Source organism: Solanum dulcamara, chromosome 7 (genome assembly GCF_947179165.1).
Source record: "Solanum dulcamara chromosome 7, daSolDulc1.2, whole genome shotgun sequence".
In the NCBI taxonomy this organism is placed as follows: Eukaryota; Viridiplantae; Streptophyta; class Magnoliopsida; order Solanales; family Solanaceae; genus Solanum; species Solanum dulcamara.
Genome location: NC_077243.1, coordinates 2,388,971 through 2,412,734, shown reverse-complemented (window position 1 = coordinate 2,412,734; position 23,764 = coordinate 2,388,971). Strand labels below are relative to the sequence as shown.

At 31.8% G+C, this 23,764-nt stretch overlaps 2 protein-coding genes, 1 long non-coding RNA gene and 1 other non-coding gene across 4 annotated transcripts; 3 read left to right on the top strand and 1 right to left on the bottom strand.

The window, feature by feature from the left end:
• Positions 1–7,387: 7,387 nt before the first annotated feature.
• Positions 7,388–7,469, top strand: TRNAS-CGA (transfer RNA serine (anticodon CGA)). Its single transcript has one exon. It is a non-coding gene; the product is annotated as a tRNA-Ser (tRNA).
• A 53-nt stretch (positions 7,470–7,522) lies between these two features.
• On the top strand, positions 7,523–10,513 carry LOC129896711 (uncharacterized). Its single transcript, XR_008768026.1, has 2 exons — positions 7,523–7,679; positions 10,319–10,513. It is a non-coding gene; the product is annotated as an uncharacterized LOC129896711 (long non-coding RNA).
• Positions 7,832–9,268, bottom strand: LOC129896710 (protein THYLAKOID ASSEMBLY 8, chloroplastic). The gene has a single exon (XM_055972663.1). The coding sequence runs from the start codon at positions 8,619–8,621 to the stop codon at positions 7,920–7,922; it is 702 nt and encodes a 233-aa protein (XP_055828638.1). The 5' UTR covers positions 8,622–9,268; the 3' UTR covers positions 7,832–7,919.
• A 2,062-nt stretch (positions 10,514–12,575) lies between the features above and the next one.
• LOC129894736 (peroxisome biogenesis protein 2-like) lies at positions 12,576–20,175 on the top strand. The gene is made up of 8 exons (XM_055970391.1): positions 12,576–12,916; positions 14,127–14,240; positions 14,359–14,512; positions 15,307–15,443; positions 16,651–16,751; positions 18,294–18,411; positions 18,846–19,012; positions 19,784–20,175. Exons 1-8 carry the CDS (start codon positions 12,788–12,790, stop codon positions 19,911–19,913), a joined length of 1,050 nt encoding a protein of 349 aa, XP_055826366.1. The 5' UTR covers positions 12,576–12,787; the 3' UTR covers positions 19,914–20,175.
• Positions 20,176–23,764: the final 3,589 nt, after the last annotated feature.

Here is a 23,764-nt window from a genome sequence, read left to right as displayed (position 1 = left end):
ATGAGCATTTTCTTATTGAATAATTGAAAACCGAACCGTTAACGATAAAAAAACCGATAAATCGAAAATTGATAAAAAAATATCTTATTGATTTATTATTAATTTAACGTATTTAAAAATAAAAAACCAATAAATCAAATTAATAATACATAAAATTGAATCGAATCGTCTGATGCACACCGCATACGAATGGTGTGCATTGAACCATTCTTTTGCTTAAGATGGCTCCGTTCATGTTCACCATTGACTTATCACATTAGACTTGTTTAATATGTTCAATATCTTATGTCTAATACCAGCTATTGCGTAGAATGAATTTTGCCTAATGTATATCCAAAAAATGAAAAATAGAGGCTAATAATCCCTAATTTTCTTATGGTTTCTTCCAAAATATATATATATATATATTACTGTACTACTTTTTAGTGGAATTGTTTAAAACAAAGTAATTAGGTAAAAAGTAATGATGATGATTTCAACTTTAGTCCACTTATAACCAACTCTGTGGTAGACAAAGTCCGTTCACAAGTAGTATTATCTTATTTTATGACAATACAATACGCAATCTTTTCATGAAATATCACTACTCTGCAAATACATAATTATTTGTCTTTTAATAATAATACTGCCAAGAATCACCCATAAAGCTGCTCCCTCCTTTGTTTTTCCTATGCCACATGTCTCATTTTATATGGTATAATTATTATTTTAAAACTCAAGCAAGTAATTGTTTATTATTACTTTTTGAAAATGGCTAATATATCTCGAACATTTTTAGTGAAAGGAGTCGTTTGCGAAGAGAAACAATATGTATTAAATTTATATTATTTAATTTTTTTATTGTTAGTTCTTAACCTATCTTCAATTTCAAAACATTAATGTAATTTTAATAGTGAGATTGAGGAAGATATAGTGTACATAATCCTATGTTTATTTTAGGAGGTTGTTTTCTATAGGCCACATTTAAGAAAAATCATTTCAAAATAGTTTGGAATTTTTTTTTTAATAAAAATGAAAAAAATAATGACAAAATACTAAAGAATGCATGACAATAAAAAAGAATAATAACTACAATAAAATTATATGATAATTAAAATACAAGAAACAGTAAATACTAATAATAAAAATTAAAAATAAGAAATATAGACCTAATATTACTACGATTAATATAGTATGAAAAGATAAGCGAGACAATATGCAACCCTTAGCATAACTAATTTCATTATTGGTAATACTAATATGAGCCCGTTTGAATGGACTTTAAGTTGGTCAAAATCAATTTAAAACTCCTTTTTAGCTTTTGAACGTGTTTGCCTAATGCTAACTTTAAGCCATAAAGTTCTTAAAGTCAGTCAAAAATGAAAAGTTAAAATTTTTAACCTTTTTATTTTCAAGTGCTTAAAGTCATTTTGTTTGACCATAGAAATTACTTTTATATCTCTTATATTTTAACTAAATTCCCAAACTACCATTTTTATTCTTTTAATCCTAGAATTCAAACACTTATTTTCAACATAAACACTTTTATCCAAACACTCAACTGCTTATTTATAAAAATAATTTTCAGCACTTCATACATAAAAATTATTTTTTTTAAACTCATCCAAACAGGCTCTATATCATTGTAGCTTGGTGTTGCTGGTATCAGATAGAGAGAAAGCGAAAGATCAAAACGGCCCACAAATAATGATTTTTATTATCTCAGATTTGTCAATTTCTGAATTCTGTCGTTTTCTTTTTGAAGGGGAAAACAGATGAAATAAAACAAAGGAAAATAAACTCGATTGAAGAAGACATAAATTATAAAAATTGGTGAAAGCTGACACAAAACGTAAGAACAATCAGCCATAAAAGGAAAAGGATGGCACAGGCCTTCTTTAATTGTCGCTGCTCAAGGGGTTTTCTTTGATTTTTTGCTTACACACAAAAAATTGTCTACTGCCAACATCTGCGACTCAAGCATATTTATGGTCTAAAATCAAAATTAAACGAAGTTTTGAATTTTAATAATTTTTTATTATTAATAATGTGTATAACTTATTATTGCTAAAGAAAATGAGGCCTTTTAAATTTGATGACATTTTTTCTAAGCCTGTATGAGCTGGCCCTGACTGTCAACAATAAGGAAAAAGCATATGATGATTCTCTCTTTTACTTCTTTTTCCTTTTGTTTGTTCAAAAGAGCTGTGTCATTTCGTTGTTCTTCTTACTAATTACTATTCATTGGTTCTTGTAACACACTTTTTTCTTTTTTTTTTAAATAACTTTTACTGAGGTCTCTCTCTTTACTGCACGCTTGTGTCCATCCTAATTATTGAGCAAAATCCACTAAATTACCTAAAGCGTGCGTGTGTTCTTAAAGTCCAAAGCCGTCTCCACGCACGAATAATTATATTCAAAGGAGTTTAAGCTATATACATAATCAGTATAAAGAATTTTTTATACTTGTAAATCAATTCTAAGATATATTGATGGGTCTTCTTAAAATTTATAGTATTTAAAATAAGATAAACATCGTGCTATAATAAACAAAGATGACTTAATGGTGTAAACCAGTCGATGTTCATGATTTTGCTGCCCTAGCCACTAACAGTGGCGGACCTAGGATTTTTAATAAGGGGGTTCAAAATCTGAAAAAGTAGACACACGAACTAGCCGAAGGGGGTTCGACATCTACTATTTATACATAAAAAAATATTTTAATCATATATAAATAGTATAATTTTTCGCCGAACCCCCTAATTACATGCTAGATCCGCCCCTGGCCACTAACACACACACTTTGCTGTAAACTAGAGTTTTTATTCAAAGGTAAAGTGGACCTATAAAAAAACGATTGGTGTAAGAGAACAGGAAACACTAATTTCGTAATGTGAACTAATTAAGATGTTGATGAAAGAGAACAGGAAATACTACTCCCCGTTTATTTTTATTTGTCACTTATTTTTAATTTTCATTTTTATTTGTCACTTCTGACATATCAATAAAAAAGACAATTGTTTTTCCATATTTTACTCCTAGCATTAAATATTATTCTCCAAATTATTTCTAAGACCTAATACAAAACATCAATTAATAGAAAAAGTGCAGTAAAATATTTATATCAATAATTATTTTTTTAATAAATATAACAAATCAAACAATAATAAGTAAAAATGAACGGAGGAGTAATTATTTACTCTTTAACTCGATATTTAACATGTTGGCTTTACAGTTTAACCTGGTAGGCTGGTATTGTGTTGGCTCGTAGCCGGCAGGTTAAGCCGTGGTCGGTTGAAACCAAATCATTAAAAAAATATTGTTACTGCTTTTTCTCGGCTTGACCTGCTAAGTTGACTTGGATAGTCGAACTAGGTTATGCTAACTACCAAATTATACATCTTATATTCATATATTTTCAATTATTTTCTATCATTTGTAAAAAATTTAAAATCCTTCTTCTGATACATAGGAATGATGTTGATACATCACGATTTGATACATAAGTCTTTTTCATGATACATCGCTAGTTGATACAAACCAAACACAAAATGTATCTGTTTTTGCTATTTTTATTGTGTTCATGATATATTAGGTGTTATAAGCTAATTCATAAGTTTTATTAATATTACAATATTTAGTTTGTATCAACTAGCGATATATCATGAAAAATACTTATGTATCAAATCACGATGTATCAACATCATTCGTATGTATTAGAAATCTGAAAGAAAAAAAGAGGAAATTCGATTAATTACCAAATAAAATAAAATAAATTATAATTAAACTTTTTCACTATAATATTTAAGTAAAATACTCTTTTTTAATTCACTTCATTTTTTCCGTGGCCTTTGGAAAAAAGATCACTTCAATTTGTTTGGGCTTAAATAATACTTCCCACTGTTTTTTTATTTTTTATTTTTAGTTCGTTTTATAAAAAAAAAAAATATAATTTTTAACATCTTTGATATATTTTTAATTTTTTTTATATTTTAAATTTTGTATCTAATCAAAATAAAAACAGCCGAAACAATTTGAAATGAAAGGAGGGGTTACTTGGGAGTATTTTTACACTGTTTTGCATAAATGATGAAAGGGGAAAGTGCTAGCCAGCTATGCTGGTCGGGGAGGATATATTATCACTTAAGTAATTTATAAGTAATCAAATTTGTAAGGTAACTTGTCCTCAAAACGCTAAAGATTTTGTAAATTAAAGTAGATTTTAGACTTGTTAAAAAAATAAATGTTCTAAAAAAAATTATATTTGGAAAAAACTTTTTAAAATTTTGAAAATTAGTGTTTGACCATATAAATTGTTATTACTTGGCAAATATATTTAGCAAACATCCTAAGTTTGAAAGTTCTATAAAAAACTAGAATTTGGAATTTTTAAAAATTTAAAAATTGCATCAATCTTTTATATTTTATAAAAACATCCATCATCTATTAATTCAATTAATATCTATCTACGATCAATTCCATTAAAAAGAACAACTTGTTTTTAATGTGTTGTAAAAATTTATCCTGAATCAGTGCTTTTGTTGTTGATTGTCATCAATTATGTTATAAGGTTATTTTAATAGAACAGTTTTATTATAAAATGATAATACAAACTTAAGCGTAATTTTAATAATTTTTATAACTTATGGATATAAATCATATTTTTTTTAAAAGCCAAATATTTTTCTCAAAATCCAAAGCCAAACGCATGATGAAACTTCACCAAAAATAATTTGCAAAATATTTAAAAATTTATAGCCAAACACTTGCTAAAAAGTAAAAATATATATTTTATTATTAATTTAGATCATAAAATAAAAATAAAAAGGCAAAATCTAACAGATTTGTCATGTGCCTTCCATGTGCCCATATACTTTAGCAGAAGAGACGAGAGATTAATTCTATCGTTTCAGCTTGTTCAGAAGATTACTACTTATCGTCTCATCATATCATGTTATACTAGTTAAGTGTATATATTCTGTACGTATGTATCGCATTAATTAATAATAAATATATATTTAAAAAAATTAATATAAGTAATTTTTTTTAAAGAAGATAGCATAAAATTTTAAAATAAAAAATGTACTTAAAAATGAACATGTTAATTGAAAAAAATAAAATAATATATGAATAGTTACATGTACCCACTTATTGTTATTTTTAGTAGTCTAATATTAGGAATAAAATTTATTTTCATATAAATTTTTACATTGCTACTGATCTGTAGCTTTTCTCGGCAAACTATTAAACTATTTTTATGATATTTTTAGTATATCTATTCTAACAATACAAAGTTGTAATAAATGAATGAAAAACAGGAAAAAAAAATATATGATACACTTACATATATTTACCTACTTATTGTTATTTTAGGAGTCTAATATTAGGAATAAAATTTATTTTCTAAAAATTGTTGGCTTATTGTGCAATTTGCTTCCTACCATAGGTTAGTTTTAAGTGGAAATAATAAATTGATATTGAATGTTGCCTACTTTCTTCAAGCATCAATGCTATTCCGAACGGATGTCTTCTCTTCTTTGTGTGTTACTTTTTTTGAATTAGATATATAAAATTAATTGTTGACAGAAAATTTAAGTATAGTTACTAAAAAAATTAAATTATTTGTAGTAAGTTTCATGTTAATATTTCAATGATAATACGACTAATTCAAATCGAATATAAAAAATGAATGACACTACTCACCAGTAAAACATTAAAAATTTGTTGCAGGTTTTGGTGAATCATCAATTGTCACAATCAATTCTTTTCTGATTTTTTTCAAAAAGGTAGAGTTCATGAGTCATGCTTTTAATATAATATATAGATTATTTAAATAAAATAATATTTAAATAAATTGTATTGTTTTAATCATTATATAATGTTACACATGAATAATTTGAAGAATAAATATATAATAATAATAATAAGGTCATGAGGTAGAACTATTATGTCGGCAGATGGAGGGTGTATCTAAGTTTAGTTAGTCAAGTAGAGGGCTGTTTTTAAGACTGTCAATAATTTGGAGAGAAAACTAATAATTTGCGCTAAATTTAGAGATGTTTTCCATACTTTTCTCATTAATATAAAATAAAATTATTATTATTATATAATAAACAAATACAAAATAAAAAAGAAAAAATAATAATAACATGATCATACTAAACTAATAGATACATAATAATAAATTTAATGATATCATACAATAATTTAAATTAATAACACAATATAATCGAAGTTAATGGATGCATGCCCACCTTAATATTGTAACAGTACGTAGCATTCAACTTTGCTCTTATCCTTAACATGTCCTATCTCTATGCAGTGCAATTTTGTAGCACTCAACTTACTACTTTTCTTCTTGTTTTTTTCTTTTTTCTTTTCAGTCTTGTCAATTGGAGAATAACTTAAGGTCCACCAAATATTGATGCTCATTAATAATTACAAGAAAATTCCAATGGTCCGATGATTAATCATTAATTTGAACCTGAACTTATCTTGTGTTACGTAATTTGTGACCAAATAATGCTTCACTCCTGTCTCAACAATTTGAGTCCGACAAATTAAAAGAAAAATTGGTAGAGCGTTTCTCCTTTATTAAAATGATGCGTATTAATCAAACCTTAAAACAAATGCTAATTATTAAAATAAATTGTTGCACTGCTCATATCATGTCATTGTATATAAAGCAACCATTTGAACTAAATATTAGGAGCTCCTAAGTTTTTTTTTTAATCAATTTATACGACATACTTTTTTTAGTCTGGCCAAAAAAAATATCATTTTTTTATAATTAGAAATAGCTTTATTTTGAAATTACATTTTTGCCCTTAAAAAATAATTTATAACCACATATAAGCGTTATTTTAAATTATGAATTTCAAAAAAAATTCTTTTTTTTTGCGTCAAATCAAATAGTGTCACGGAGTAAATAACTTGTATCGAATTAACAAATGACAAGCATCTAACACTAGCTTCAAGCTTATCTTTAAAGCCTATGATAAGAACCTTCATATCATGTTTTTTTTTTTTCATGCTTTATGTGAGTGCGCATATAATGACAATGATCCCATTTAATCAAGATTTCCTTTGTGCAAGTGACTTTATATTTTGTATCTAATCAAATGCCTTTTCTGTTTCCATTACCGGCTTTTAACTTTCGAACTAAATGAAATAAATTTCATTGGATGGATAATTATTTTTAGACAACATCTGTTATCCTTAAATCCAAATTAATAGTTTTTCACTTCCCAAAGTACATATTAGTGTTGCTTCACATTTTCTAAACATAAAAAGATGTCAGATTTCCAACCTTTTTCGTGAATGTGAACCAGATGCGTTAGCTAGTCTTGGGTTATTCAATATTAATTTAAAAGATTTATATAAAATCAGCTGATCCAAACATACAATCGTCGATATGTCCGAGTGGTTAAGGAGACAGACTCGAAATCTGTTGGGCTTTGCCTGCGCAGGTTCGAATCCTGCTGTCGACGCTTTTTTATTTAACTTTTTTTTTTTTTTTTACTTAGTATGAATAACTGTGCTTTTCTGTTTATAGGAAGGAGTTCATCGGCAATCGACTGATCACTCTGTTCTGTGGTTGGAATGTAATATTTTTACCAAGTCAAACTTAATTAACAAAGTTGTGCACATATGCTTATAAGCTAATGATCATCAAGTTTTGGATTCCTACTGATGATAAGGTAAGTTCATTTGTTTTGGATTTTTCTTTCATTGTTGGTATTTGTAATTGTCTTGTGATGCTAATGTCTGACTTTTTAATATCATTTGATATACATCTTTTGTATATAAGATAGCTGATTCCAACTTTGAAGAAAAAAGTAACATTAGAGAATTTGGTAATCTTTTCGAATCGAAACAAACAGCAATGTATACTTACTTAAACTACAATATACAATTACAGTAAGATCAAAAAAACAATATCACTGTAGTTTCCCCAAAACTAATCGAGACGATCTCTGTAATTGTTCATCAACTTCATCAGCCATTTCCTCTTTCCCAAATCTCTTAAACCCTCTCCTTAAAACCTTAGCTACATATTCATCAATCTCAAATCTAGAACCCCATCCACTCTTTTTCATCAATTCATAAACCCTAACAGTAGATTCAACTTGTTCACCTTCAACCAACGCCCTCACCAACCTTACCAGCGACTTATCATCACATTCAATAGTACCCACTTTCTCCAAATCACAAATCAATTCATCAATATGTTTAGCAAAACCCGTCCTGGTCAAAGCTAAAACCATATCAGCATAAAGCCCCAAATCAGGGACATCACATTCCGATTGAACGGCTGGAAATACTTTGAGGGCCAAATCGCAAAGGTCTTGTCGTAGAAGTTCTTTGTAAGCAGCAATGAGATCTGTTTTGATGAGACGATTGAGGGTTTTTGAGATTTGAGCTTCAATTTGGGAAGGGTCCGTTCTTTGAGCTCGTTTTAGGGCTTGAATCGCTTGGATTGCTTCGATGCTAAGTATTCGGCCTTTGACTAGAGGTCCACGGTTGCTTCGTGGACCGCATCGCACTGAGACTCGTCTAGTGGTGGTTGATGTTAGTGGTGGAAGGGTTAGTGAAGAATGTTGTAAGGTGAATTTGAGGTTTGTGGATAGAGAGGACGCCATGAATGGTGGATTATGTTCCACTGGTACAACCAACCCGCATTTGTTTTTGCCTGTTTCAATTGGGTAGTTTTTTTTTTACAGCTTGGTCCCTAAAGTTTTAGTAACTTGCATTTATACACTCAATTCTCAGCAATCAGGTGGAGAGGTAGTGGTGGTAGTAGCGGGGGAGGGCTAAAATTGAATCGTACACATAATAGAAGGACAAACTTGAATCATACACATAATAGAAGGGCAAAATTGAATCATGTGTGATGTAAAATATGGTATACTTGATAGTATTTCTAGTCACATCATGCATCACTAAGCTTCCTTGCAAGATCAATAACAACAATAACATAATCGAAATGAACTTTATCTGGAGTACTAATGTTGAGAAGAAGAGAACGCACTTAGTGAACTGGAATACCTTGACTTGTAAAAAGAAAGACGAAGATCGGGGCATCTAGAAAAGTAATGTCAAGAACAAGTCCATACATGCTAGTTTAACATGGAGGTTATATCACAATCCCACTAGTCTTTGGGGAAAAGTCCCCATTAGCAAGTACTCCAGATCTGAGCCACATTATAGGAAGAGACTTATGTATAAGATCTGAAAATGCATCCTAAAGGCTGGAAAATTAGTATTAAGGGGCACAGGTGGACCCTCTAGAAGGGGACTAAGATTAACCTTATCCCTCATCAAAATTCCATCAGTAGCATGATTCGAGAACCACTTAAGTTTGGTGAGGAAAACCTGAAAATCAGTGATATTATCAGAAAATGATAATTAGGACATTAGTAACATTTTCTTCAATCTCTCATATAGGCTGTAAGTTAGCATGATAGTGCATACTACCTCATCCATAGCCAGGTCCATCCCAATAACCCTAATCTTGATGAGAAGGATTTTAGATGGATTTGGGATGCTCAATGCCCCAATAAAATCAAAACCTTTCTCTAATTGATACACCATTATAGACTCCTCACGCCGCAGTATCTTCACATAATAGGTTTAGATATCAACCTTTCCTACACAATTTGTGGCCATCCTTCTGAAGATATAAATCATATATTTTTCCAATGTACTAATGCAACTAACTTATTGATGGCTATTGAGGGAAACAACTCACCCAAATACCAAAATAATCTTTTCAACCTGTCCACTGATAATTGACGCAACTTATGGAGATCCATCAAAGGAAAATCTTATAACAATTGTATCCCTTGGGATGTAATGTCACATTTTTGTTTCTGGATAGTTTGGCTCAAAAGGAATAATAATATCTTCAAAAAAAGAAGAAGTGCATTTAACTCAATGATGCTCTCCATCAAGCCACTGAATCCCACCTCATCATTGGTCCTCGTAACAATACCAACAAAAAAACTATCAGGATCCTTGTCAAATGGATTCCCCCCAAGAATGGAAGGTTTATACTTAACATAGATGGCTATGTCAAAATCAATCCGGGTACCAGTGGATTTGAAGGGGGCACTATGAATAATAAAGGGGAATGGATTCTACGTTTCACCACCAAAGCTCCTTCTGTTAACACAGTCTTAGCTGAGCTATTCGCTCTCCGGCAAGGTCTTCTCATGGCAGTGGAACATAACTTCATACCAATCAACATCAATGTAGATTCAACAGAGATAATCAACATACTTACGAATGATAATTTATTATATACTAATTTAATTCTTGAATGAAATTCCTGATGCAGAAGCTGAAAGCGCACCACTATCCCACATATTCAGATAGCATAATAGAGTGGAAGATATGCTAAACAAAGATGGTGTGAAGTGTGCAGAATTTGAAATTCTGATTTTTTTTATAGTTCCTCCAATATTTGTATCTAAAGTTGTTGGGCAGACATTTTAGGAACTATGTATGTTAAGACATGTAACCACTTGAAATAGCTATCTCAATGGGCAAACGATGGACCTGTCCCCTAACTCTTTAGTTGCTCACAACAAACTTTTTTGCTCTAAATTATATAATATATATTCCTTTTAACAAAGAAAAAAATAAAAATATTAATTAAAAAACAAAAAATATAATAAAATCAATTTTGTTAGCTCATAGGGCAATTTTATTGGAGGCTGGTACAGTTAAATTTAATATTTTGTTCGTTTGAATTTAATTGTATCATAATTTTATAATTTAAATATTGTTTATCGTTCAATGAAATATTGACATTGGTATGAAAAAAACCATCATTTTGATAACTAAATGATAAGTTCAAGATCAAATTTTAATAAAGGATAAAGTTGTCCAATTTTGCATAGTTCAACGCAGGTTTAACCCTTTCATTTTAAATATCTAATGATGTGAATGATAGCGATTAAATGATATACAATTGTTGTTGATGGTGATTGTCGGTAGTTTAAGTGTTTGTTGTGATGATGTTAGTTAATGATGATAATTATGGATGATGGGTAATGAAGTAATGATTGATTGTGGTGATTGACAGTGAAAAGAGGTGGCACGATACGATATTGAAAAATTGATTCACTCGTTTTGACTTTTGGTGTTAATAATATTATATTATCACCATACTAAATTGATTTGGTATGATTCAATATCTTTAAATTTCATTGTGATATTTTTGTAGAGAATAGCAGAAGAAAAGTATAATTTGAGAGATATTCTGCTAGCCCAAGATCGTTAACTAAGATCGAAAGATTCAATTAAAGAAGAGGAAGCTAGAAAGAAGAAGAAAGATTTTGGAAGACTTCTTGAATTGCTTTGAATTGTCTTTGTCTTTGTTTTGGGTTAATTACAAATGCCTAATATCGTCCTTAGTTATACTTGTGTGGGATGATTCTAGATATTATAAGTTCTAAATTACAAATATCTAATTCTCTAGAATATCTACACATTTCTTAGATACATCTACAAGAATATTATATTAACTTTATCTTCTACTCTAGAATATCTAGACATTTCTTTAAATAATTATTCTAGATACTATACTAGACTATTCTAAAAATTATACTAGCTATGATATTCTCAAAAATCAACTTTTTCTTTTTCTACAATTTTACAATGTGAAGAATTTATAATCATAGTTGATTCGATTTCAATTTACATTGACATATACTTAACAAGATTAGTCAATCCCCTATTAGATAGTACCAAATGACATTAAATGAGATGATTTTTTTTGGTAGGTCATTAAATGAGATGTAAAATGCTACTCTTTCCGTTTTTATTTACTTATCAAATATTTTTTAATTTAATTTTTTTTAATTGTCAATTTTGACAAATCAATAAAGGATTTTTTTTTCTTCCTATTATGTCCTCAATTTATTAACATAAAGTTAATGTCTTTATAGTGCGTAAATATATTTAAAACTCTATCAATACAAAAATAACAACATATCCAGTAAAATTTCACAAGTGGGGTCTGGAGATGGTAGAATGTATGCGAACTTTACTACTAGCTAATGAAGATAGAGATGCTGTTTTCAAAAAAAAATCTCGGCACAAAGTAAAAGTCCCAAAAAAGATATATATATATATATATAGCGATGCAAATTCTACAAGAGAAGCACAATACCAATATCAAGATAATGGGATAATCAAAGGCAATAACAACACAACTATAATGACAACATTCTAACCCTGCTATCCTTCTACTCTTACTAGCCTTCTATCCTAATACGCGACCTCCACTCTTTCCTGTCTAAGGTAATGTCCTTGGTGATACAGAGGTTCTCCACATCCTGTCTAATCATCCCTACCCCTCCGCATAGCCCTCAAATCCAACTGCCCGCACCCCTAAAATTTTATCAATTAATAGAGGTAAAATGATAAACTCAAAATTTGATAAATAATAAAAAACTTAGGAATATCTTATATATTTGTGGGGTGATGATGTAACTAATGTAACAAGACAATTTTGTCATTTTATAAGGAAATTTTATTTATAAGAAAAAACTAGTGAAAATTGTGAGGCTCTTCGAGACTAAATATCGAGACTTTCGATGAACGCCTCATCGTTTTCATTAATTATTCTCAGAGACGAAAATGCCCTTTTCCCATAAGAAAAACATTTTGTAAATTAACCACCAGAATTAGTCCTGCGTCGTCTGTGAAATTGCTCTCTGGAACCGCCAGCTGAGATTCTCAATTTTTCCGGCACATCTCTTCGCCATTGAAATTCAGCTGAAATTCGTCCTGTTAGAGTATGGATAGACAAACCCTAGCTTCATCAGCATCCTCGTCCATCGGTGATCTACCGCCACAGGAAGATGCTTGGCTAAGTACATACTATAAATTACTTCCTCCGTGGCAGTCTCTTGCTTCATCTCATCAGGTGTATATCACTATATGTATTTTAATTTTTTTATCCATCTTCCTTTTCTGCTCGTTATATGCTTGGCTTATAGTTGAGTCACATCAAATGAGTTCTGCTCAATGCTGTGAGTGATGATAAGGTTAAGCCTGCCTAGCGAAGTAAGACACTTCTTATGTTCTAGTTGTTACTTACTTGTGTATGTTCTAGTAAGGGATGAAAAATGAAAAGGTACTCAGAATAGGCGTTGATGTTCTCGCTACAATGCTAATGTATTGCTAGTTTGCTTTGAACTAGCTGCAATAATCAGCTTATTGCTTCAAAGCATCTTATTAGGGAATGGACTCAGTCATTCTATAGAAACCTTTACACTCTGTTTGTATGGTTGTTACGTATTGTTTCATAATGTATTGTATTGTGTTGTACTCTATTGTTTTAATGAATACAAATTTGGATAAATTGTATCGTTCTCCATCATTTTATAATGTCACACATCGACAATTTGAATGATAAACTTATAAGAAAAGTCGGATACGAGGTATGTTGAACTTTTATGAAAATGTAGGGTAAATGATAAAATAAGATTATTAAATAATAAGTAAAGATAAAATGAGAAGAATATATTAAGATAACAACACGATCACATCAATCTATCATTACACAAAATGAGACTTTTTGTCATTACCTAATGATGGATTTAAACTATACTATACAATACAATTTAAATAACAATCAAAATAAATATTGTATTTAAAACTAACAATACAATACAACGGGTAACAACCATCCAAACAAGATGTAATTAATGACTATGTAGTGTGTGTTTCTTTGTAGAAATTGTATGTATTTATAGCTCATTTAATTATTTTTTTGATAACCGTGTGTCTGGGCCAACTTGCGTACATGTCAACTAATTCCATACCCACTTGCTACTTTCCACCAACACATGTAACTCTGTCCGCCAAGGCTTGGATGGGAAGAAATCACATAATGTTTTTGCATAAATGAACTTGAGACCTCATGGTTCTCAATCCACTTTTTTATGGGAAATATTGTTATCTACATCTACAGAGGTTTTGAAAAAACCATGTTAATGTGTTCCCCTTGTCCTTTTTCCTTTCTGAGACCCCAGGATGGGTGAACGATGAATTAAGGAGGATTACGTTTGATGTATTATTTACCGACTTTTATCTCCCACTAATATGTTTCCATTGCTTGCTTGTTTTCACAGTCTGCCATTCCAATTTCAATATCAAGAGTTAATCAGGTAGATGCAGCAAGATTGGACATTGAAATGTCCGCCATGCTAAAGGAACAGTTGGTTAAGGTCTTCTCTTTGATGAAGGTACGTGTAATGCAACCTGCCAACTTATAAGGGACTCACCTCACCTCTTCATTATTTGTGTTCTGATAATAATTTGATATACATTTAATTTCCTTTTGTTTCTTCCCTTTTGGATCAGCCAGGAATGCTTTTTCAATATGAGCCAGAACTTGATGCTTTCTTGGAGTTCCTTATCTGGCGTTTTTCTATCTGGGTTGATAAGCCTACACCGGGTAATGCTCTAATGAATTTGAGGTATAGAGATGAACGTGCGGTTGAAGTGAGAGGAAAAGGTTAGATAGCGTCTCTTACTTAATCCTTTTGTCACTTTGTGTAAGTTGCTACTAACAAACTCTTCTTTTATTTACTGTTCAAGACGAAAAAAGTTGCTCTTACTAAGATCCTTTTTTTCTATATTAATCAGCTGGATACTATGTTGTTATTTAAGCTAATTCACTATTTTCTTCAACTTCTGGTGTTGAAATTGTTCAAACTTGAGACATTTAATGTTGCTAGTTCCTGGGAATTGGGACGTGGAGAGAATAGTTGCAGCAGAACTTATTAAATACTTAAGGTTAGCATTCAGGCATTCACTTTGATTTGAGACTGAGTTCATGGTTGATGGCATGAATTGAAACTTTTTCTTTATTCTTTTTTACTATTTAAAAGAGTTCCATCTCTTGCATTCAGACCCTTTTAACCAGATAATGGTATCACCTCACTTGTAACATATTCCTTCTTTCATGGTCATATCTGAAGGCATTCAAGTCCACATTCATCACCATCCGTGGACTCGCTCTCATCGATTACTTAAGATAGCTTGAGATATGTGAGACCTGTAAATTTTTACTTTTGTATAAATGATCCAATATTCAGTAATTTTGGGAAGTCCAAATAGTATTTAGCAAATATTCAGGATTATATGAAGGGACTTGAGGGATTGGCTTGAAAATCTTGCTTGTCTTAACTTCTACTTGAAGTTGCTAGTGTTGATAGCTTGACTTAATTGAATTTCATTTTTGATCTTGTGCCTCTTGCATCAGCATTCATAGTTCCAACCATAGTTTTGCTTTTCTGCATATGTTAGTTCGAACAGGATTGGAGGGGCCTGGTATTACAGTTGCTCAGAAAATATTGTACTGTGTCGCTACTGTTGGTGGGCAATATATGTTGGCCCGTCTTCAATCATTTTCTGCTTTTCGAAGATGGGGCGACTCTGAGCAGGTATAGTCCTCTTCCTCACTCATCTCACTTGTTTGTTTACATGTATGTTCGATTAATTGTAAGTACACTCTTTGCTGCTCTCTGTATTGAGATAAGTAGAAGTAATATGTCGTGCATTTGGTATAATGAAATTTGGTAGAACTCCCTTTAGAAGGAAAGCAGAGCTCATTTATAACTATTTGCTGAAGTTGAGGAAGCATGAAGGCTCAATGTCATAAAAAGATTAACTTTTTCCTGCTTCTGAAGCCACATAAATTTGAATGGTTCAATTTTAAATCTTATGTTGATATGTTGTCTATTCAAATTTGGTCATCCAAAATAGATTTTTTATTTGGTAATAACTGTGAAATTACCATTGATGAAAAAAGAATACGCAAAAAGAGCTCCTAGGACTAAAGGAAGACCACCTTCTAGGATGGATGCTCCCTGTTACCTAGGCCTCACAGAAAACAAAGACACAGCATCACCACTACATACAAATTCTATGAAAATAAATCCCTACATTTCTGTGCTCTCTTTGAACTCTATATCACTCCTACTCTAATCCTCATATCTTTCTGTATCTGTTCTATGACAGAACTGCTATATACTATTGTGTTCCTGAAGATTCTCCAATTTTTAGCTTGCCAAATGCTGTAGATCATAACACTCCATAGAGCAGTATTAGCTTCTCTTCATATTTGTCCTATGCTTCCTCTGAATCCATTGTATATGCTATACATCAGCTTGGTCTTATGCTGTGAGACATTGTATAACTCAACTCCACTTATTTAAGACAGGTGTAAACTGTAAAGTAGTCTCCCAGCATTAGAAGATGTTTAGAATAAACAGTGTTGATTCTCGCTGTTATCTTCTCCACAAGCTGATGACAATCCATTTTGTTCCATTTCTGGGATGATAGAGGCAACCCAAGATATCTAATAGGGAGGGGCCTTACTGAGAATCCTGTATAGGCCAATATCTCTTCTTTCTGTGCATCTTCCACACCTGCCAGGAAATTGTTAGTTTTGTCCACATTAGCATGGAATCCAGTGACACTGCCGAAATGACCCATAGCCTCCATGACCTTCCTGATAGACTTGATATCTCTCTTTGAGAATTGTTGCAGTGGTAATTTTATGATTCAAATTTGAACAGGTAAAATAGTAACTTTCAAGTGTCAATTGTACGATTTATCCTTGACTTGTTAATCTTGTGTCTTCTTCAGAGGTCCTTGGCACGCCGAGCATGGTTATTAATACAACGGATGGAAGGGATCTATAAAGCAGCATCTTTCAGTAATCTACTTCTTTTTCTTTATACAGGAAGGTACATCTCTGATTGTAAATACTTTTTGCTTCTTATTTCTTTCGAAAGCATGCTCAGAATTCTTTTACACTTTTCTCTTGTTGTGCAGTCCTTTCTTATCTCTTAGAAAGATGCCTGACATGCCTACCAAATAAAAGAAAATAAAAGAATTGACGAACTCCTATAGCAGCTGCATTATGCCATACTACTTCTTTAATAAAGAAAGAGATGAACTTATGCTACTTGAATCAGTGGATCATCTCTTATTGCATCGTCTAGTGGCTAACAGACTGTGGAGAGTAGTTCTTAATTGGTTTCGGGTGATTCCAAACACAGTGAAGGAGGCATTACATACCTGGGCTTACAGGAGGGAGAGAGAAGTCCTAGGGCATGGAATGTTACCCCGCTAGCAGTTATGTTGTTATTTGGAGAAAGAAATAGGAGAGCTTTTGAAGGGGGGGTTGAACAAGATATTGCAAAATAAACTTTTGTTTCGAGTTTTCTTTTGGTGTTCACACGAGACCCAATTTGTATAGAAGATTGAGTCTCCTTTTTGAGAATCATATGTTGATTTAGGTTCTCTCTTTTGGTATACAGCTTGTATACAGGGGTTATCCCCAAGTGTTAATAAAATTACTTACCTTAACAAAAAAAATCAGTGCACTTGCTTAGCAATGGACATGCATGGAAAAAAAAAATAGCAGAGCTGCAAGGCTGTGTGGGGCTTTATCATCTGTGTTAGCTGGATTGTGTTATTGGCTGCCAACTAAGTCGAGCCAAGTCTTTGGTTAAAAATTGTTAATGGACATTTTTGAAATTGTTCTGTCCAATGAAACCAAATATTTTTCTGGGACAGCTTTGTTGTCCAGGAACAGGGAGAGACAGAATATTGAGGTGATTCCACGATAACTCTTAGTTAATGATGACGTTCCAAGGATCCTTCACCTCACACAGAGGAAAACGTAAAATAGCAAAACAAAGAACTCAAAATAAAGAAGGTAAAGAGACTTGAAGTTAGAAAATTTAGTGACATTCTTGGTAGAAGGTTCCGTGCATAGGTTTATTTCTGTGAGGGTCTTGTACATATGACATTTTAAAAAGGGTCTAATTGTTGAGCGTGTTTCCTACATGTGCTGCCTGCTATGAGTGTTCTGTATATTGACCTTTAGATTGACTGGAATTAAGAATATAATACCGAAGTTGGAAAATGTCCTCTGGAATTTGCTCTTCTGGTAAAAGCATTACGCATGATGTGTGGTAAGGCGCACTGCGCACATCCCTGTTTTGAGCCTTGCCGCAGACAAAAGCATGATAGTTAAGTGGAGGGTAGAAAATCTAGATGCATTACTGGTAGCAGGGCTTAACTGTTGAACATACTCGATCATTGAATGCTGTAAAGATGCTGTTCATGAGACCTTCTGAAAATGGTTTAACTGTTAAACAGGGGTTGACTGCTACAAGTGTCCAGTACATATGGTCTTCAGATTTACTAACAATTAAGAATATAACTTGCTATGTATTTTGGGATTTACTGGTTACTCTACATGTATCAATGACATGCAGGTATAGGAATCTCATTGAAAGAGCTTTAAGAGCCAGGCTTGTTTATAGCAGCCCAAATATGAACAGAGCCGTGAGCTTCGAGTACATGAATCGCCAATTGGTGTGGAATGAATTCTCGGTAATTTTCCATCCATTAGCAGAGTGTTGCAGATTTTATATGGTCATTCCTGAAGAGGGAATATTGATGACGAATTATCTGAGTATCTGTGTCTGCAATTTTGCTATCAATCATCTGTTAGGAAAGAGGTCCTTAACCTTATAAAAAAAAGGAAGGGCCCAGAAAGAACATCACTTTGCTTTTGTACTTGCTGCCAAAGGGCTAACAGATCTTGTTTTCCAACTTGTGTCAGTCTTATTTTGTTGGCGGGTATGGGTATGGGGATGGAGCTCGAAGTTGGTCTTCTGACGTAAAAACTTATAGTTAATTGTTTGGTATTTTATTTTGTTGACAAGTGCATCTGTTTAGCAAACAATACGGATGGAAGTATGCTCTTTTGTTATCTTTTTCTGACAAACGAATGAATGTACATCATCAACTGTTCTGATATGCAGGAATTGCTGCTCTTGGTTCTTCCCCTTCTCAATTCATCATCTGTCAAGACTTTTCTTCATCCATTCTCAAAGGATAAATTTTCAGACTCTTCAGTGGATGACACTTTGTGCCCAATCTGTCAAGGAAAGCCAACCATTCCATTTTTAGCTATCCCTTGTCAGCACAGGTACATGTATTGCATGCTTACAATTTTACAGTAGAATGGCGATACAATGTATCTTTCAAATGTTTATGCATTTAGTAGGAACTCTATTATATCGAACCTTAATCAAACTATGAATTGAAGTTTTAAGAATTAGTTGAATTCACTGAAATTGGAGAACAACAATCTTATGCTTATGTAGTCATATCGTATATATGGAGTCGTGGGCTGTACATAGGTGTAACTTTGTAGATTGCAAAGAAGAGAAGCCTTGAGACTCGAAACTATATTAAACACATCAGGGCTGTTTAGAAAAATATTTTATTTTTTCAGAGCCTCGTATCCTCCTGTATCTTTTAAATGAACTTCACATCCAGTGTTTTATAGACACCGATGGCATCAAACTTTAGAGCTAGTTAAATTTTTAATTCAAGAAGTGAAACTAGAAGAGAACTTTACCTTACCAATTCATTTTCAAATAGAATCAGGACTTTACCATCAAATGGATCAAAAGATGGGAAAAATGGCACATCGGGATAGATCTGATACCTATAAGAATTACCTAATATAACTAAGTAGTCGCTTACAAACTAAGTTTAGATGAGGTAACTCGAATATCTATGGTAGTCAGTGAACTATTAAGGCATTGTAACTGTAGATATTGCAGAGGGGATATCTTGCTTCTGCATTCATCTTGTAATCCATTTGGGTTGACGTCATTCATGTGTCGATTTCTTGCTTTAGTGTTAGTAACTGTTGTTCATGTGAGTTTTATGTATGTTCATCACTATACAGCTACTGTTACTACTGTCTTCAAACACGGTGCTCCGCTTCTCAGTCTTTTCGTTGCCTCCGATGTGGCGAATCGATTGCTGCTATGCAAAGACATGGTGGTTCGGTCAACAACATTAGTCAGATACAATAATTCTTGTGAAAGGTGAAATGAAATGACGTGAAAGGCAAGCTTCATTCAAACTATGTATCAAAAGTTGCCAAAGATAACACAGAAATAGAACTAGGAATCAAGATTCCTTGATAAAGCAACTTGTTCTGCTTTATTGAGTGCATTCATTTGTTAAAGTTCTTGTCTTTTGTAATGTAGCTTTACTTTCCTATAATCTCATTTATATGTCTATCTTGAAGATTCTATTAAAAGTTTGATCAGTCAGAGGTCACAATTAATTCAATTTTTTATCAGATGGCTCAAGTTGCCCTTTTTTTAGCTTTGTTCAGGGTAACTTACTAGTTAAAAGAAAAGGTGAAAAAGAAAGGTAAGAACAATCTTTCATTTCCTTACAGTTTCAAATTGCAAGCCAGTGTGCTGTGGTTTGAATCTGCGTGTAAAGTTGTCAAATATAATACTTTTAACTGAGAATTGATAGCTAGCTAAATTTACCAGTTGCTGTTTCTGTAGCAAAAGTTTTTAACGGTTGAAGTTTTGAGCAACAAAAGTTCATCATAACGTGTGATTTCGTGGGGCTTGTAGTTCACTAATCCTTATCTTTTGGTTTTTTAGCCTCCTCTTTCTATGGCCTTATAGGTGAGTGAATGAATCGCAGGAAATTATGTTCAATTACCTTTAAAATGAGTGGTCTTGAATTTTAAACCTTGCTTGTCCCATTTGCAACCTTTCAAGATCAAATGTTAAACTTGAAGTTTTGCCCATGGAAAAAGTAAGGTCAAAAGTACAAAATCGCCTAATTCGAAGGCTGTAAATCACCTGATGAATTGCATTGAATGTAAGACCTCTCTCTTTCAGCATCATAGTTCCTTTTTTAGGTTGGGTCTACATGGTCAAAAAAGCTCAAATAAAAACAACACTTGTCCATGAATATATATAGCAGTCTGAGCTGGAAAATCTTATAGCAATTGTATCCCTTGAGATGTAATGTCACCTTTTTGTTTCTGGATAATTTGGCTCAAAAGGAATAATATTATATTAAAAAACAAACAAACAGTGCATTCAACTCAATGATGCTCTCCATCAAGCCACTGAATTCCACCTCATCATTGGTCTCCGTAACAATACCATCAAGAAAACTACCAAGATCCTTGTCAAATGGATTCCCCCCAAGAATGGAAGGTTTATACTTAACATAGATGGCTATGTCAAAATCAATCCGGGTACCAGTGGATTTGAAGGGGGCACTATGAATAATAAAGGGGAATGGATTCTACGTTTCACCACCAAAGCTCCTTCTGTTAACACAGTCTTAGCTGAGCTATTCGCTCTCCGGCAAGGTCTTCTCATGGCAGTGGAACATAACCTCATACCAATCAACATCAATGTAGATTCAACAGAGATAATCAACATACTTACGAATGATAATTTATTATATACTAATTTAATTCTTGAATGAAAGTTTCTGATGCAGAAGCTGTAAGCGCACCACTACCCCACATATTCAGAGAGCATAATAGAGTGGAAGATATGCTAAACAAAGATGGTGTGAAGTGTGCAGATTTTGGAATTCTTATTTTTTTTTATAGTTCCTCCAATATTTGTATCTAAAGCTGTTGGACAGACATTTTAGGAACTATGTATGTTAAGACATGTAACCACTTGAAATAGCTATCTCAATGGGCAAACAATGGACCTGTCCCCTAACTCTTCAGTTGCTCACAACAAACTTTTTTGCTCTAAATTATATAATATATATTCCTTTTAACAAAGAAAAAAATAAAAATATTAATTAAAAAACAAAAAATATAATAAAATCAATTTTGTTAGCTCATAGGGCAAATTTATTGGAGGCTGGTACAGTTAAATTTAATATTTTGTTCGTTTGAATTTAATTGTATCATAACTTTATAATTTAAATATTGTTTATCGTTCAATGAAATATTGACACTGGTATGAAAAAAAACATCATTTTGATAGCTAAATGATAAGTTCAAGATCAAATTTTAATAAAGGATAAAGTTGTCCAATTTTGCATAGTTCAACGCAGCCCTTTCATTTTAAATATCTAATGATGTGAATGATAACGATTAATGATATACAATTGTTGTTGATGGTGATTGTCGGTAGTTTAAGTGTTTGTTGTGATGATGTTAGTTAATGATGATAATTATGGATGATGGGTAATGAAGTAATGATTGATTGTGGTGATTGACAGTGAAAAGAGGTGGCACGATACGATATTGAAAAATTGATTCACTCGTTTTGACTTTTGGTGTTAATAATATTATATTATCACCATACTAAATTGATTTGGTATGATTCAATATCTTTAAATTTCATTGTGATATTTTTGTAGAGAATAGCAGAAGAAAAGTATAATTTGAGAGATATTCTGCTAGCCCAAGATCGTTAACTAAGATCGAAAGATTCAATTAAAGAAGAGGAAGCTAGAAAGAAGAAGAAAGATTTTGGAAGACTTCTTGAATTGCTTTGAATTGTCTTTGTCTTTGTTTTGGGTTAATTACAAATGCCTAATATCGTCCTTAGTTATACTTGTGTGGGATGATTCTAGATATTATAAGTTCTAAATTACAAATATCTAATTCTCTAGAATATCTACACATTTCTTAGATACATCTACAAGAATATTATATTAACTTTATCTTCTACTCTAGAATATCTAGACATTTCTTTAAATAATTATTCTAGATACTATACTAGACTATTCTAAAAATTATACTAGCTATGATATTCTCAAAAATCAACTTTTTCTTTTTCTACAATTTTACAATGTGAAGAATTTATAATCATAGTTGATTCGATTTCAATTTACATTGACATATACTTAACAAGATTAGTCAATCCCCTATTAGATAGTACCAAATGACATTAAATGAGATGATTTTTTTTGGTAGGTCATTAAATGAGATGTAAAATGCTACTCTTTCCGTTTTTATTTACTTATCAAATATTTTTTAATTTAATTTTTTTTAATTGTCAATTTTGACAAATCAATAAAGGATTTTTTTTTCTTCCTATTATGTCCTCAATTTATTAACATAAAGTTAATGTCTTTATAGTGCGTAAATATATTTAAAACTCTATCAATACAAAAACAACAACATATCCAGTAAAATTTCACAAGTGGGGTCTGGAGATGGTAGAATGTATGCGAACTTTACTACTAGCTAATGAAGATAGAGATGCTGTTTTCAAAAAAAAATCTCGGCACAAAGTAAAAGTCCCAAAAAAGATATATATATATATATTGTTATGAATTAACTAACTTGACAATTTTATAAAGAAAGAAGAACAAGAGAATATGTATATAGAAAGTGTTAATAGAGAGAGTAGTAATATAGAGAGAGTAATAGCAATTCTTTCTTTTATGTGTTTTGTGTGTTTTTGCATTGAAGTTTAAGGCTATATTTATAGCCATATTTACAAGTGGAGGAAAATATTAATGGGCATTTTACCCACTTAAAAAGTAAATAGACTATCCATCATTTTAAATGGACAACCATTTTACTTGGTTGATATTACTTGGTTGATAATACTCCCCCTTGGATGTCCACGAGAAATGTGCCTCGTTAAAACCTTATTAGGAAAAACTCAGTGGGAAAAAGCCTAATGAAGGAAAAAGAGTACACATATCTGATAATACGCCTTGAGTGCTGCCTCATTAAAAACCTTATCAGGAAAACCCAGTGGGACAAAACCTTGACTAAGGGAAAAAGAGTACAGCGCGTATTTTGCTCCCCCTGATGAAAATATCACTTAATATCTCGAAGACGACGCATTCCAATTTTGTATCTCATTTTCTCAAAGGTTGATGTTGGCAATGCTTTGGTGAACATATCCGCCAAATTGTC